The sequence below is a fragment of the Bufo bufo genome, chromosome 7 (assembly GCF_905171765.1).
Source record: "Bufo bufo chromosome 7, aBufBuf1.1, whole genome shotgun sequence".
Taxonomy (NCBI): domain Eukaryota; kingdom Metazoa; phylum Chordata; class Amphibia; order Anura; family Bufonidae; genus Bufo; species Bufo bufo.
Genome location: NC_053395.1, coordinates 155,823,010 through 155,841,302, shown reverse-complemented (window position 1 = coordinate 155,841,302; position 18,293 = coordinate 155,823,010). Strand labels below are relative to the sequence as shown.

Below are 18,293 nucleotides of genomic sequence, written 5' to 3'. Positions count from 1 at the left end.
TTAGCCCCCTTAGGGACTAGAACCCTTGTCCTATTCCCCCTGATAGATCTCTATCAGGGTGAATAGGAGCTCACACTGTCCCTGATGCTCTGTGCATAGTGCACACAGCAGCATGGAGATTACCAGGGCAGCCAGGGCTTCAATAGCGTCCTGGCTGCCATGGTAACCGATCGGAGCCCCAGGCTTACACAGCTGGGGCTCCGATCGGAGGAGCAGGGGAGAGGGGATCCTGTGGCCACTGCCACCAATGGAGTAATACTGGGGGGGGGGCGCACTGCACCACCAATGTTTTTACTATTGGCCGGGATTGGGATGGGGGTGGGGGGCGCACTGCGCCACCAATGATTAATACTGGGGGGCTTGGGGGGGGGGGGGGGCGCACTGCGCCACCAATGAAGATAAGTCTCTCAATCATTCATATACAGGAGGCGGGAGCTGGCTGCAGAATCACATAGCCGGCTCCCGACCTCTATGAGCGGAGCTGCGATCCGCGGCACCTGAGGAGTTAACTACCGCGGATCGCAGCTGCCGCTGATAGAGGTCGGGAGCCGGCTATGTGATTCTGCAGCCAGCTCCCGCCTCCTGTATATGAATGAATGAAAGACCCTCCCCTTCTTTTGTCTTCTCTCCTCTCAGTGGCGGCAGCAGCAGCACAGGGGGAGGAGACACTGCTTCCTTCTCCCCTGTGCTGCGGAGGAAACACAGAAAGCGCTGAGAGCAGCGCGTTCTGTGTTCCCAATATGTTATCGGTATATCGGCAAAATAGATGCCGATAACGTTCAAAATCCTCAATATCGGCCGATAATATCGGCCAAACGGATAATCGGTCGATCCCTACTATGGAGGTATGTGGGAGCTTGGCTGTGAGTTAGATCTTAGCACCATTCAGACCATGTTCACATAGGTAGTCTAGTGGTAGGATCCATGCCACACTGAGATACCTTGACGGTGGTGCAAAATGGCTCCATTGTGTTCCTGACTGGAATATATTGGCTAAAGTCTCAGTTCTTAACATCAGCCTGAGGGATTAGTCAGTGTAGTCAGTTGCATATCATTGTGGTGCACCTTTTGCAGTGAATAATGCATTTGTATATTTGCATCCACACACTACACACTACTTCATCTTGTGTAGGATGCCTTTGTGGTACATGTGGTCCGCTGCCGACATCCTCCATTGTATGCATTTTTTTGCTGGGGATTGCCGCTAGCAACGGATCACATGCAGAGGAATTGCTCCCCCGGTTATAAACACGCTACAGTGTTTGGGGTTTTTGAGCATTTCCTCCCTTTTAGGCCACTTTATTTTAGTGATTTTTTTCCACTGCCATGAAGGCACATCACACACAGGATCACATCATTCCCATCTACTGTCAAGCAGAGCTCCGCTTTACAATAGATAGTAATGGAGTGATCGTACATGAGATCTGCCGCCTGACAGCAAATCTCTGCAGTGTGAAGTGAATGCGGTGTAGACAGGATCCACACCCCCTAAACAGCTGTACCAGTGGAGGCAACCCGTCCTAGTCACATTCTAGGATGGGATGCTAGAGGCCATGTTTATACCATTCTCAAAGAGCACAGCCTCTGCTATTAACTCGATGTGTGAAGAAAGCCTCAGGGACACACATTGTTGAAGTCATTATAGATTTGTCACAATTTTTCATTACAATATGACAGGATAGGGCTTAAAAAAAAAAAAAAAGAAGTTCTTGAAAGAGAAACGGACATTTTTGTTCTCAACACAATATAGGCCTTTTTATCATACATTTAGCCCTACATGAGTAGTACTGCAGATAAGGTGTCCAATTTGCTCGACCACCTTCCACCCCCATTCCCTTGCACCTTTGGAGCCCATTCACACAGCATAACTTGCTGTCGGAATTGTGTCACAGACACTCACACGTAGTGTTTGCCTCCCACTGTTTTTAATAGGAGGCAGGGTTGCACTTCTCAGGCTGGTGGTTTAAAGCCAAAAAAGGTCATGACCTTTCGAGCAACGGCATCCGCTTTCAGCGGTGTATTTTAACATCGTCAAAATCTGCCCTACTGGATTGCATTAACAGGACGAAGAAGCTCACTCTCAGGAGGTCCCCTCTGTTGAGAGAAGAAATATTAGCAATCTGGATGCCTTATGTGCAGTACTACTCATCAAGTACTACAGATAGGGATTCTAAATGGGTAATCATGTGGTACTGTAGTTAATAGGGCTAAATCCAGCTGACAAGACTTTAAGGATAATAACTAACAAATCACAAAATTAAAAAAAAAAAAAAAAAAAAAAAATGTCATCTGTCCCTTACCTGAGGTAAGTGCAACTGTAGGCCCTCACTGGGAACAGGCTGTTGTGAAGGAGTCTGGTCCAGCTGCATGTTAAACAGTGATGCCAAAGCTGCCTGAGCTGCTCGGGCCTTAGCAAGCTTCTTGTTTCTACCAGACCCCTCAAATGTCTGGTTGTCCACGGTGACCGACATAACAAAATTCTTAGCGTGGCTTTCTCCACTCTCTGACACAAAGTCATACTTCAGCCCTGGTCGCAGCTCATTTAAGATCATTACGGGGTTTTTCCCAATTGAAGGTGGAAAAAACGAAGGTGTTGGAAGTGGGGACTGGATGAGATTGCAGGATGCAGCCAATGCCATGCTATAGTCACTCGCCGAATTAAAGGGTTCATTCCCATTGGAGCCTAAGAAAAATGCATGATCGGCCTGCTCAGGTTTTTCAAATCCATTGAAGAGTGTGTCTGGGAAGTCGGCTTGGTCAGAAGTAAAGTCAGTGTTTATAGACTGGGTTCTCCCCATAGCTATGTGAGCTTCTGATGCATTGGGGAACTGCACAAAGGACCGCAATGCTTTTTCAGCTGCGTGAAGCTTGGCCTTCTTCTTTGTTGGACCTGAGCCTTCAAAAGCTTGCCCGTTAACCTCGACGGTCATAATAAACACTGGTGCATGAACTGGACCAGACTGGGAAACAAGTTTATATTGCAATCCTGGCTTTATTTCATTCAGCTGCATGAGAGCATTCTTTGGCAAGACTGGCCCGGGTGTTTTCTTCCTCTTCTTTGGACGAAACTTGGAATGGCCATTATTACCTTCCTCCAATGGTCGTTTCCTGCTGCTCCCCTCACCCCCATTGGATAGCTGAGCCCCCTCCCCGGTACTTTGGCCATTCCCATCCTTTCTTGACACTCCGTCCATGTTACGATTTTCTTTAACGTCAGTGCTGCTTGAACCTGTGGTGCCCAGAAAGAGTAACTTACAACGCCTTCGTTGCAGGATCTTGTAAATGCAAAATTTATAGATTCCTTTATCTATCTTTGTCACTGGTTCAGTGATGTGTGGTCACGGAATATAGGTTTTACGTTGTAATGGCAAAAGGCTACTTGCCATTTACATGTCATCATCGACCAAAATTGTAATACATCCTAAATCATAACATAAATCATTGTTTGGTCAATTCATCTCGGCTATGTAAAATTGAATACACTTAATAAATGCAAAGTAAGCATAAAACTTAAAACATAACTGCACCCTCTTAATGAAGGCTGGCAATTTCCATAGAAGCATGGGTGCCAGGCGAAAGTAAGAGTCAAAAAGAAATTAAGGTTTATCTAGAAAAATAATGAAAACGGATTTAAAGACTTAAGAAACAAATTTTTATGTCAAAAACCAATCCAAATGTTAAGTGCAAATGTTTTGGTATTTGACGCGATTGTTCATTCTCAATCTTTTTTGTCAAGCTAACATTATTTCTATCAAACGTTCTCCTTATGGATTGGAAACATCTCACTTTTGATAACATAGTCCCAAGTGGTACTGAATCTTGGAACGTGAACGCTAAGCAAACACACACCACTTTACCCAGCTAACAAAGGATGGAATGGTTGCTAAATTTTCATTTATAACATCCTCCAGCAAAAGCTCGATAGGTTACTCCTTTCGGCGCTCAACAGACCAAGAGGGAAAGAACAATTTGAAAAGAATAAAAAGTAAGCATTGTTCATAGGATCATATTTTCACAAGTGACCATATTTACTATAATAAAAGATGTTAAAATGTGAGATAGGAGAGAAAGACATGAGTAATATACTACTAAGGCTATGTTCGCAAAGTGGGTTTTGACATTGCCAAAATCCACCTCCGTTTCTGGCACAATTTTCTTTACAATTTCGATGCTGCAGACCTGTTGAGGAGCTAAAGCAAGAACAGACCCCACCATGGCTTCCAGGAGTCTGTCCGGACACAGTGGATTTTGACAGGTCCTTTCTTGTCGCGATCATGTCTTTAAAATGCCGGCAGCATGAATGGCAGTACTGCCCCCCCACTTGGGGTGGATATCCACACAGATGTTACTGTCCCTTTAGTGTAGAATCCATACCAAAAGGCACTGTGTCAATAGGGCCTAAGGCTGGCAATATATATCATATTACAATCAGTTCAGCTTATCATTTTAATGTGTATGGGGACCACACAAATCTCAAACACCAGGTGTCGGGAATGCTGCATTTCAACATTATTTTGTTCTCTCCGAAGATAAGCTGCCACTAGAAGTGTCGGTCAGTTGCTTACTGCCCCATCTCTACTGAAAGCACATGCACGATTGGCCGAGTGTGCATGTGTATGGGACAGGAGGTCGAGAAGAATGGATTTCAGCCAAACGAGCATTTGGTCGACAGCTATAGGAAGTGCATAGTCAGCTTTAGGGTATGTTCATCCTTAGTACCCATTCACACGTCCGCAATTTCGCTCCGCATTTTGCGGAACGGAATTGCGGACCCATTCATTTCTATGGTGTCGCACGCTGTGCTGCCTGGCTCCGGAAATGCGGACCCGCACTTCCGGGTGCGCATATCCATTCACGAAAAAAATTGCGGACAAGAATAAGCATATTCCATTAGGGCCGGCGATGTGCGGTCCACAAAACGTGGAACACACATTGCCGTGTCAGTGTTTTGTGGATCCATGGATCCGCAAAACACGCTATGGACGTGTGAATGGAGCCTTAGAGCGTCCCTAAAATGAAAGGCTGAAACCTAAGACTATATTGGTGTAAATGTAAACTGGGGTATATCATAGAAGGTGGAGGAACTAAGAAAATCTCCCTTCATGGAAATTAAATGAGGGGAAGCCTTAAATGCACGCTGTTAGGAGACCATTTAAGGCTTCATTTACCAAAATGAAGCTCTTCTCTAAAACCCATTATCTACTACATCTTACTCATATTTTCTTCTTCATCCACATCCATTGTGAAATACTTTCGTTGCTTCCTGGACTGGTGAAAACCACTTTGCTCTGCAATGGAAATGAAAAAGTAATTGTAAAGTTAATTTTAATATATATTGAAAAAAAATGAATATCCAAAACCATATTGCAATACTGTTCACTATAATGTATACATGCTATAAAGCAACCAAAGGTGCTTTTCATAGGAATTTAATACCTTTAAATACTAAACTAATGTCTACTGCATACTACATATTATATTAACTCCATAGCAACCAAGTGCTGTACATGTATGTGACGTGGTGCTGGGTTTTAATCCAGAGCGCTGTACATGTACGCCACTTGGTGCTAAGCTTTAATCTGGAAAGACATAACAGGAGCAGGTCTGGTCCCCCACAGTGACAGATGGGGACCTACTGTAGAAGACAAAACTTGTTCATCAACGCTTCTGCCTTCTCTCTTCTGTACATAATGCTCCATGAAATGAGCGCTATGCAGTAAACAGAAGAAGCGGCTTTGCTAGACCCAGTCATTGCGTGATTGCCGTATGCCTCTGTGGCGAAACCAACCTCGCCACTGGGTTTTGGAGAGGACTGGCTGCTGGCCTCTTGCCCCTGGATTATGGGCCATATACTAACTTTTAAACCCCTGAAGCTATTCAAGTGAATTTTGGATAGGTTTGTCCCCAAGTTATACTGTTTAAATTGATGTAAGTTATATGTATGGCCAATGGAAACTCACAAAGTTGTAACAATTTATAATAAGTGTAACTTGTCAGCTTGGGAGGAAAATGCTGGGTGTGTTTCTATTGTGCCATTGTCCCATTGTGTGTTTAAATGGTGATGTCTGTTCTGTTGTCCTCACATGTGTATTGGCGATCTCCCTTTGTCCTCAGAGATAATTGGATTGCTCCTCAGGTTGTCTCCGGGACAGAGAGGAGGAGACCATGATGCATTGTGGGGATATGTTGTATCTGTCCTATGTCACAGTCTTCATTCTGGTCCTCTGGGGGTGTGAACGATTGGTTGCTGTAGTTACATTGTATGTGTTGTAAATTACTGATTGGTTGTATTTCAAACCCCTGTGGGCAGTACTATGTTTGTGGTTTATGAATAAAAGAGGCTGTACGTGAAGTACAGTCAGACCACTGCTTGACCCTCAACACAGAGCCTTGTCTCGTTATTGGGGGGATCCGCTGTATGCTGTTAGAGGACTGATTGCCAGAAGTGTAAGCTGATCCCTGTTCGTCTGCTAGCAGCTATTCGTGAGGTTCCAGTTTGGAGTGCTACTTTGTATCCAGTTCGGGAGTTTGGTGTTCTGCAGTAGCTGTGCCTGTCTCTCAGAAAGGGGCACATCGCCTAAACGGATTTTAACCCCTTGTCTGCTGAAACTGTCCGTTACAGCCTCTATGACCGCTTGGGGGGGGGGGGGGGATATGATTGTGTGTCAGTTTGCATATTCAAAGAGTTTCTACCATCAGATTTTGTGATCTGTAGCTGACTGACACTAGCGATGTGCTAGTGTCAGCAGCACATAAGTGTTCTTTTTTTTCACTTCTGTCTGCGGCCGTTCAGCTAAAAAACATACTTTTATCAATATGCTAATGAGCCTCTAGGTGCTATGTGGGCGTCGATTCAGCACCTAGAGGCTCCGTCTACTGACCATTTATGCCGCCCATGTCGACCGTCTAGCGCACCCCGCTTCTCTTGACTGACGTCCGATTTCCCTGCATCTCAGTCTAAATACTGCGCCTGCACCGTCCGCTTCTGTATTCGGCGCAGGCACAGTCACTGTCGGACGCGCTCCTGGCACGGGATTTAGACTGATATGCAGGGAAATTGGACGTCAGTCAAGAGGAGCGGGGCGGGCGGTAGACATGGGCGGCATAAATGGTCAGTAGACGGAGCCTCTAGGTGCTGAATCGACACCCACATAGCACCTAGAGGCTCATTAGCATATTGATAAAAGTTTTTTAGCTGAACGGCCGCAGACAGAAGTGAAAAAAGAACACTTATGTACTGCTGACACTAGCACATCGCTAGTGTCAGTCAGCTACATATCACAAAATCTGATGGTAGAAACCCTTTAAGGGGAACCTGTCATCAACTTCATGCTGACCTCACTGAGGGACGCATAAATTTGTGACAGAAATGCTGATTTCAGCGGTGTGTCACTTATGGGCTAAAAGCAAGTGGTTGCTGAGAACCAGCATCATAATCATTGCAGAACATGTCTGGAAAAAGAGTCAAATCTACCTGAGAAGAGTCATGGTTATTAATAATCTCCTGCTCTCTCACCCTTCTGCTGATGATTGGCAGTTCTCTCCTAGAGAGAAAGGGAGAAAACTAGATAGAAGAAAGACTGTCAGTCATGAGCAGGTGGGCAGGAGAGCAGGAATTTATGAATACTATGACTCTTCTCAGGTGGCCGGGACTCTTTTCCAGGCCCAGTCTGCAGTGATTGTGATGTTGGTTCTCAGCAATCACTTAAAGGGGTTGTCCGGGATTTGGGACCTTTGTCCTATATTACTGCAGTGTCACCCACATCAACACCACCCATGTCCTACCTGATGAACTTACTTCTAATGCCCCCTTTTGCTCCAATAAATTCTCTGTCGGAAGTGAAGGTTTTCTTTCACTCAGTGACGTACCAGGTCCCTTGCAGAGGAGGAAAGCTTCATCTTCCGCTGCTCAGGGAGCCCGGTGACGTCACTGCCAGCCTAGCTAATTATGCAAGAATTTAATACTGGGGAGGGAGGGGGGGGGCCGCACTGGCCACCAATGATTTTAATACTGGGGAGGGAGGGGGGTCTGGCCTCTGCTGCCTGGCAGCAGCCGATCTCTTACATGGGGCTGAGATCCGCACAATTAACCCCTCAGGTGCCGCACCTGAGGGGTTAATTGTGCGGATCACAGCCCCCTGTAAGGCCTCTTTCACACGAGCGTGACGGATTAGGTCCGGATGCGTTCTGTGAAACTCACACTATTTTGCAAGCAAGTTCAGTCAGTTTTGTCTGCGATTGCGTTCAGTTGTTTCCGCGCGGGTGCAATGCGTTTTGATGCGTTTTTCATGCGCGTGATAAAAAACTGAAGGTTTACAAACATCTCTTAGCAACCATCAGTGAAAAACGCATCGCACCCGCACTTGCTTGCGGATGCAATGCGTTTTTCACGCAGCCCCATTCACTTCTATGGAGCCAGGGCTGCGTGAAAAACGCAGAATATAGAACATGCTGCGATTTTCACGCAACGCAGAACTGATGCGTGAAAAACAACGCTCATGTACACAGACCCATTGAAATGAATGGGTCAGGATTCAGTGCGGGTGCTATGCGTTCACGTCACGCATTGCACCCGCGCGTAAAACTCGCTCGTGTGAAAGGGGCCTAAGAGATCGGGTGCTGCCAGGCAGCAGGGGGCCATTATGTACACAGTTCTTAGTATATTCTAACTTGAAGCATCCCCATCACCATGGGAACGCCTCTGTGTTAGAATATACTGTCGGATCTGAGTTTTCACGATCCTGAAAACTCAGATCTGAAAAAGCTAATACTATTATTTTCCGTTATAACCATGTTATAACGGAAAATAAAGTGAAGTTCGGGTCCCCATTGACTTCAATGGGGTTCGGCTCCAAGTTCGCATCAAGTTCGGGTCCCGAACCCGAACTTTTTTAAAAAGTTCGGCCGAACTCCCCTAACCCAAACATCTAGGTGTTCGCTCAACTCTATTAAAAATAAATAAAAATATACAAATTTATATAAAAATGTAATATTTTTTTTTTTATAAATTAAAAAAACTACACATATTAGGTATTGCCACGTCTGAAATAACCGGCTCTATAAATATATCACATGATCCACCATGTCCGATAAACACCACAAAAAATTAAATAAAAACTGTAAAAAAAAAAAAGGCCATTTTTTTTCCACATCACAAAGTTTTAACAGCAAGTGATCAAAAAGGCGTATGTCCCACAAAATGGTACCAATAAAAACGTCACCTCATCCTGCAAAAAAGAGCCCCTATATTAGAAAATTGCTTAAAAAATAAAAAAAAATTTGCTCTTAGAACATGGAGACTCAAACATAATTTAAAAAAAATAAATGCTATTATTGTGATAAAGTTAAATAAATTCGTAAAAGTAGACATATTAGGTATCGCAACGTCCGTAACAACCGGCTCTGTAAAAATATCACATGACTTAACCCCTCCGGTCAACACCGTGAAACAAATAAAATAAAAACAGTACCAAGAAAGCAATTATTTTTTTGGCACCTAACATCACATAAAGTGCAACTCCAAGCGATCAAAAAGGCAGATGACCCCAAAAATAGTATCAGTCATTTCATCCTGCAAAAAATCTGACCCTTACTAAGACAATCTGTCAAAAAATTGAAAAGCAATTTTGGTTTCAAAAATTATATTATTGTGTAAAGCTGTCAGCGATGTTTATGGATAGATGTGGGAGTGTGGCTTTTATAGTGTGATGCTGTCAGCATATGTCCTATTCTTGTCCGTCTTCCTGAAAAAGAGAGGTGTTCCTATGAGGGCTCATTCACACGTAGGTGTGCCGTTCCGTGTACTAGTGACCTCAATTTCAGGTCACCAATGCATGGGCAACGTCTGTACGGCCGCCGGGACGGATCCAGATCCTTTCAACTTGAATGGGTCCATGATACCTCCGTTTCACATAACAGTATTGCATGAATAATTTTTTTTCGGTGCGGAGGCATGGCTAGAAATGCCGTAGTGCTTCCACGGGGTTCCGCTGCGTACTTCTGCACCGCATCTCCATGATTGCGGACACTCAAGTGAATTAGTCCGTGATCCGTGTTACACACGGCCACTTAACGTATACTGTGGACCCACTGTATGTGGGAGACAATACGGCCATGACTGGGCAGCCGCAGTGTACATGAGCCCTAATGGACTGGCCGTTTGTTTAGACAAATTTCTGACTGAACACAGACTGCATTTGTATTTTGAGGAACCGCTTTTAACACCCGCATAAGGCCTTGTTTGCATGACTTGGTGCAACCCGTGCTCGTGCTGTAGACCGCAAATCTAGATCCACAATGCACTGTGATGCACTTGAATGGGTCCACGATCCATCTGTTCCGCAAAAAGATAGAGCAAGTTCTATCTTTTTGTGGTGCTGAGGCACAGAATGGAACCCCAGGAAGCACTCCATAGTGTTTCCTTAGTGACACATTCCGCGCTTCTGTTCCGCATCTCCGGATTTGCAGACCCATTGAAGTGAATGGGTCTGCATCCATGATGTGGAATGCACACTGAACGGTGCGCGTATATTGCAGATCCGCCAATGTGGACAGTTGTTTTTCCCGGAGTCCGTTCTGTTTTTTTTTTTTTTTTTTTTTTCGGATAGGATGGGGACCCATTCAATTCAATGGGTCAGTAAAAAAAATTATGATAGGTGTTCTGCATGTCCGACTTTTTTCTCATTTGCGGACAAGGATAGGCATTTATTAAAAGGGATCTGTGAAAAAAACGGATCCTACGGAAAAAAAAAACTGGCATTTTTTTTTGCTGATCCCCGATTTGCGGACAGCAACAAACAACTGTCGTGTGCATGTAGCCTAAGGCTACTTTCACACTAGCGATTTGGTTTCCGTTTGTGAGATCTGTTCCGGGGATCACACAAGCGGTCCAAAACGGATCAGTTTTTCCCTAATGCATTCTGAATAGATAAGGATTCGCTCAGAATGCATCAGTTTGCCTCCGTTCCATCTCCATTCTGCTCTGCAGGCTGCTTGCAGAGTTTTGGTGTCCGTCTGACGAAACTGAGCCAAACGGATCCGTCCTGACACACAATGTAAGTCAATGGGGACGGATCCGTTTTCACTGACACAATAAAAAAAGGTTCCGTCCTCCACTTTCAATGGTTTTCGAGAGGGATCCGTATAGGCTAAGGTAAAGATAATACAAACGGTTGCATTATAGATGTGGATCCGTCCATGATGGATCCACACCAAATGCAAGTGTGAAAGTAGCCTTATCTGTGTAGCAGAGCAAAATTGAGGACATTGTAAAACAACTTTATCATTGCTTGGATAGATTACTGTAAATTGGTTATTGTAATGATGAATGTAAACATAAAAGGAATGCAGTATAAATGATGTACCATTCTGTATGTGGATTCACTGTCTGCCTCTCTGCTCTGCAAGCACTGAGCATATGACATGTGCAAGGAGGAGTTTATGGAGGATGAATATGTATGAGGGGGCGGATCTATGGAGGAGTGAATAATGTGTAGGAGGCTGAATATGTATGAGGGGGTCGGATGCAGGGAGGAGTGAATAATGTGCAGGAGGCTAAATATGTATGAGGGGGGCGGATGCAGGGAGGTGATCTTGCACTGTAGAAACCACCTGCTGCTGAGCTGCACTGGGACACACAATGCTTTGCAGCAGGAAGTGATGTCATACATAAACAGATATGTAAACAGTCTGTTGGGGACTGTAGGAGCAATGCAGCAGTGTAAATGCTACCTAAAAACATCGTGGGAACATAAACTTGGCTACTAATAGTGAGTAAGCTACTTTAAAAAAAATTAGTTTGATCCCCGACAACCCCTTTAATTTTAACTTGTCACAGACCGCTGAAATCAACTCACCTGTCTCTACTTTATTCTGCCGTTAGTATGGGCAGCATAAAGGTGATGACAGGTTCCCTTTAAAACAAACAGCTATAGACTGAAAACAAAATGACTTAAATTTAGGGCTCTTTCACACCTGCGTTCTTTTCTTCCGGCATAGAGTTCCGTCGTCGGGGCTCTATGCCGGAAGAATCCTGATCAGTTTTATCCTAATGCATTCTGAATGGAGAGAAATCCGTTCAGGATGCATCAGGATGTCTTCAGTTCAGGACCGGAACGTTTTTTGGCCGGAGAAAATACCGCAGCATGCTGCGCTTTTTGCTCCGGCCAAAAATCCTGATAACTTGCCGCAAGGCCGGATCCGGAATTAATGCCCATTGAAAGGCATTGATCTGGATCCGGCCTTAAGCTAAACGTCGTTTCGGCGCATTGCCGGACCCGACATTTAGCTTTTTCTGAATGGTTACCATGGCTGCCGGGACGCTAAAGTCTAAAGTGTAGTGGGGAGCGGGGGAGCAGTATACTTACCGTCCGTGCGGCTCCCGGGGCGCTCCAGAGTGACGTCAGGGCGCCCCAAGCGCATGGATCACGTCATCCATGCGCATGGGGCGCTCTGACGTCATTCTGGAGCGCCCCCCGGGAGCCGCACGGACTGTAAGTATACCGCTCCCCCGCTCCTACTATGGCAACCAGGACTTTAATAGCGTCCTGGCTGCCATAGTAACACTGAACGCAATTTAAAGACGGCTCAGTCTTCAAATGCTTTCAGTACACTTGCGTTTTTCCGGATCCGGCGTGTAATTCCGGCAAGTAGAGTACACGCCGGATCCGGACAACGCAAGTGTGAAAGAGCCCTTAGCAGTTTTCCATAAATAAAACAAAAATTATTTAAAGAGCATCTTAATACAAAGCCATAGAAGTCACATAAACATCACAAATTATTTGGACAGTCCAACAAATAAAGTTAGGAGTTGAGCTAAATCATGAGAGAGTACCTGGTCATTAAAATTTTAAAACAACTTATGCTAAATCACTTTAGGTGAACTTGAACAAACGTGCAAATAATTTTTTTTATGTTAGTTATTCACCCTAAAAACCTTTTTGAAATCCTTGCCACTAGGGGTCTCCCTTCTAGCTATTTTGCAGTTGACTCACTGTAAGGCCTTATTCACAGACATGTGCGGTCTGTGTTCTGGAAGGACAGCACACGTACCCATTCATTTTAATGTGTGCATTCACACATCCGTGTTTTAGCATGGAAGCATGCTCTATTTTGTCTGTGTTTACAGCTCCATGCCTCCCCTTATAATCTATGGGTCTGTGAAAAACACAGATGCCATTAGTGTTTCATAGACAATTAAGAGCTGCTCTGAATTTTTTTTCTTCAGCTGTGCATTGTCCGTGGAACCCAGATGACAGAGCAAAACACGGACACAGATTCTTCATGGAAATCTTCACGGGTGAACCACTGTCCATCTCATCACGGGTTTCATCATGGACACAGACATGTAAATAAGAATCATATCCTTAGCAGCAAGACAGAATGAAGTGAGAGTGTGTGTGTGTGTGGGGGGGGGGGGGGGCTTTCTTCATAAGCAGAATCTCTGCTCAGGAGCGAGCCTATGTGCAGGGCCCCTCCCCCAACAAGAGCTTAGTGCTTGAAAGCTGCCAACCCCTAAGCATCTCAGACTGCTGATTTGCAAGAACTTCCACATGTGCCCTCTACGAATCAATGAAAGTCTACTTCTTATCCCTGTGATAATGGAATTCTTTCATAAGCTGAGCCTGTTAAATCAGTGGTTTTAGTTTCTTTACTAATAAGCATCCCTTCTTTGAGTGACATTGCTCTTGGCATGGACTTTGTAGGGGCATATTTTTATGATTGCGTGGGTTTGTTACTCATTTTGGGCAAAAAAAAATTTCAATTGGTCTTTATTAAAAACTTTCAGCAGTTTTTGTCATAAGGTGTTAACTCTTAGGCTACTTTCACACCTGCGTTCGGGGCTCCGCTTGTGAGCTCCGTTTGAAGGCTCTCACAAGCGGCCCCGAACGCATCCGTCCAGCCCCAATGCATTCTGAGTGGACACGGATCCGCTCAGAATGCATCAGTCTGGCAGCGTTTGTCCTCCGCTCAGCAAGCGGACACCCGAACGCTGCTTGCAGCGTTCTGGTGTCCGCCTTGCCGTGCGGAGGCAAACGGATCCTTCCAGACTTACAATGTAAGTCAATGGGGACGGATCCGTTTGAAGTTGACACAATATGGCTCAATTTTCAAACAGATCCGTCCCCCATTGACTTTCAATGTAAAGTCTGGACGGATCCGTCTGAACAACTTTTTTTTTTAATCAAATCGTTTTTATTAAACAATAAATACATATTATAACATAATACAATATGTTGACTTTTTCTTCTTTAAATTATCCACGATGCAGATTCAGTGAACAACAATACTCATAAGTATATCACCACTCAGTATTAACATGAATCCATACACTACATATACCTTTGCTAAAACATATTATGGGCAAAAAAAAAAAAAAAAAAAATTACCAGAAACTTGGCCTTTCCAAACTCCCTCCCCCCCTTACCCTACCCTAACCCCCCAACCCTAACATTGGTCTTGACCATCACATGACTATATAACCACGTGGGTATGAGATAACCATTCAGTCCACATTTTTTCAAACTTCTGAGGGCACCCTCTCTTCACAAACACCCCTTTTTCGAGTACCAGCATGTCATGCACCTTCCGTTCAAACTCACTCAGTGTGGGCGGACTCCCCTGGATCCACCTCATAGCGATCAGTTTCCTGGCCACATATAGCAATCTCCCCGCAGCTACCCTAACCGGTTCATTTCCTCCAATTTCAGACACATACCCCAGAATACACACCTTAGGATCTTTTTGAATTCTTAATGTCAATTTACTATTAATCATCTCTACAACTTCCTCCCAATAATTAGCAACTACTGGACAAGACCACAACATATGTAACAAGTCTGCACCATCTTCCATACACTTTGGGCACTTGTCATCACCTCTTACTCCTATCTTTTTCAGGAACACCGGTGTTTTGTACACTCTGTGTATAATAAATAGTTGGGACAGTTTGCCCTGTTCACTTAGAGACACCTTGGGGACTGCTTCTAAAATATCTTCCCACATATCCTTAGACATATCCCCCACGTCCCGTCTGAACAACTTTAGAAAAAATTCTAAGTGTCAAACTATAATGCAGACGGATCCGTTCTGAACGGATCCAAACGTCTGCATTATAGGAGCGGATCCGTCTGTGCAGACACCAGACGGATCCTCTCTGAACGCAAGTGTGAAAGTAGCCTTAGAAAATGAGCTGCTCACAGCTAGGCTATCTGCGGGCCATGTATATCCCTCATCTTTGAACTAGCCGCTCATGAACACTTAGACCTCTTTCACACGAGCGTGGCGTGTGAGGGCCCGATAAGATGCGGGTGCGTTGCGGTAAAATGCGCGATTTTTCCCCGCGAGAGCAAAGCGTTTTAATGCGTTTTGCACGCGCGTGAGAAAAATCGCCATGTTTGGTACCCAGACCCAAACCCGGACTTCATCACAGAAGTTCAGGTTTGGGATCAGTGTTGTGTAAATTTTATTATTTTTCCTTATAACATGGTTATAAGGGAAAATAATAGCATTCTTAATACAGAATGCTAAGTAAATTAGGGATGGAGGGGTTAAAAAAAAAAAAAAAAAAAAAGTTAACTTACCTGCTCCATAGCTGCCGGTCTCTATTCTATCTTCCGGACCCGGGAAAAGACCTGTGGTGGCGTCACTGTGCTCATCACATGGTCCAATCACATGGTGAGGGACCATGTGATTGGTGACGTCACATCACAAGGTCCACAGGTCCTTAGCCGGCAGCTCAACATTACAGAAGACGACAGAGATCCGCAACTACGCGATCAAGTGGACTGGGTGAGTTAATTTAGTTTTTATTTTTAACCCCTCCATCACTATTTTACTTTGCATTCTTTATTCAGAATGCTATTATTTTCCCTTATAACCATGTTATAAGGGAAAATAATACAGATCGGGTCCCCAGCCCGATCGTCACCTAGCAACCATGCGTGAAAATCGCACCGCATCCGCACTTGCTTGCAGATGCTTGCGATTTTCACGCGGCCTTATTCACTTCTATGGTGCCTGCGTTGCGTGAAAAAACGCAGAATATAGAGCATGCTGCGATTTTCACGCAACGCACAAGTGATGCGTGAAAATCACAGCTCATGTGCACAGCCCCATAGAAATGAATGGGTCCGGATTCAGTGCGGGTGCAATGTGTTCACATCACGCATTGCACCCGCGCGGAATACTCGCCCGTGTGAAAGGGGCCTTAGGGCTCTTTCACACGAGCGGGTGCTGTGCGTGGAATCCGCTGTGTGAATGACAGCCAAGCCCTGTTCCGGACAGCAGAGACACAGAGAATTAACATTATTCATAATGCTCTGTGCCTCTGATCTTTTTACTACAAAATCACAGTGAGACACAGATCACAGAGAGGCACAGACCATTATAAATCATGTTAATGCTCCGTGTCTCTGCTGTCCGGAACAGGGCTAGGCTCTCTTTCACGCAGTGGATTCCACGCACGGGATCCGCTCGTGTGAAAGAGCCCTTAGGCTACATTCACATCTCCGTTTAGGAGATCCAGCCGCCTGATGCACGCAACAGTTTGTGTGGCCGAAATCTGGCTTGATCACCACAGGGTCCCATTGCAGTGGAGGAACCAAGATGTGAACGAGGCCTTATTTAATCCATATAACTTACCAGTAATATAAGAATAGAGGTATCATGAAGTCATATGATCAGAGATGAGGAGCCCTCAGCTACCTGACGAGAAACTGTATAAGCAGTGCCTGGTACTGGAGAATCTCAACACTGTACAGGGGCTGAGGATAGGTCATCAATATTAAAACCCTGGACAACCCCTTTAAGGCCTTTACAGGCCTAGGCATCACAAGGTTGAAAACGCTAAATTAAACCTCCAAACCAAAATCTCTCAAACCTTACTCAATCTCAAAATGTGGGTTTGTACATTTACTGTTATTTATCTAACAATCTGGATGATTGAAATCAGTGTGGGCAGTCCTGTGCTTTACAGATAAGGCATTAGTTACCATTTCAATAATTAACGCCAAATCACAAAAGACACATTTTAACTTATTGAGCATAGAAATTTGCTTAAGAATTCATTTAGCAAGTAACAAGCTTGGGTGAAAGACATGAATCGGCTGCCATTATATCCAGTTAGAAGAAATTCCTGCCTTATAAACAAGAAATTGTATTTTTATGCATCTTTAAATTAGAAAAATAAACAAATTTCAAATTAAAATTACATTTTTGACATACTGTTGTGAAAATATAGTTTAACTGCACAGTAAAATACAGTGGTTAGTACAGTAACAATATTAAAGGGGCTTTCCAAGATTTTGATACTGATCTATCCTCAGGATAGGTCATCAGTATCTGATCGGTGGGGGTCTGACACGCAGGACCTCCGATGATCAGGTGTTTGGGAAGGCACCGATGCTCCTGTGAGCGCCACGGCCTTCTCGCAGCTTAACAAGCAAAGTGCAGTACATTGTATAGAGGCTGTACTTTGTATCGCGCTCAGCCCCATTGAAGTGAATAGGGCTGAGCGTGACACCATACAATGAACGGCGCTGTGCTTGGTGAGCTGCGAGAAGCCCCCACAATGGTTTCACCATACAATGGTCATCATGCAACCAATTAATACTGTAACTTGAGGGACCAATGTATATTACAAATCTGTCTTAGGGTTTAGAAATTGCTAGCAAAGCTGGTGAATTCTGAAACAATGGTGGACCCAATTTTTTTTTATAGAAATCAAGTGCCCTCTTAGGCTACTTTCACACTTGCGGCAGAGGATTCCGGCAGGCAATCCGGACGCAAACGGATGCATTCAAATACCGGATCCGTCTCTCCGGTGTCATCCGGATTTATTTTTTCACAGATTTAAAGGTCTGCGCATGCGCGGACCGGAAGAACGGATCTGTCAATGCGGCAATTTTAATGCCGTATCTTGCACTAATACATTTCAATGGAAATTAATGCCGGATCCGGCTTTCCGGCAAGTGTTCAGGATTTTTTTTGGCCGGAGAGAAAAATACAGCATGCTGCGGTATTTTCTCCGGCCCAAAAAAAACGTAAGAAGGACTAAACTGAGGCATCCTGAACGGAATGCCCTCCATTCAGAATGCATTAGGATAAAACTGCTCAGTTTTTTTTCCGGTATTGAGCTCCTGTTACGAAACTCAACACTGGAAAAGAAAAACGCTAGAGTGAAAGTACCCTTAACTAAGTGCCCTAATCGCCAGTGTTTTATTTGCAAGGTACAGTCATTTGGTTTGGACATTGCAACATTCTATACAATTAATTCACTGAAGATCCATCATCAC

The 18,293-nt window shown here is 44.5% G+C and overlaps 1 protein-coding gene across 5 annotated transcripts in view; it reads right to left on the bottom strand.

The window, feature by feature from the left end:
- ADARB1 (adenosine deaminase RNA specific B1) overlaps window positions 1–18,293 on the bottom strand; it is a 113,722-nt gene that overhangs the window by 14,459 nt on the left and 80,970 nt on the right. For 3 of the 5 annotated variants that reach the window (XM_040439246.1, XM_040439245.1, XM_040439244.1), the window contains 2 exons: window positions 5,214–5,288; window positions 2,301–3,229 (listed from right to left, as the gene is read on the bottom strand). In XM_040439246.1, coding sequence (XP_040295180.1) covers window positions 2,301–3,229; window positions 5,214–5,288 — 1,004 coding nt within the window. Of the gene's footprint in view, window positions 1–2,300; window positions 3,933–5,213; window positions 5,289–18,293 lie in introns of those variants that run through there. The other 2 variants (XM_040439247.1, XM_040439248.1) reach the window with 2 other exon arrangements.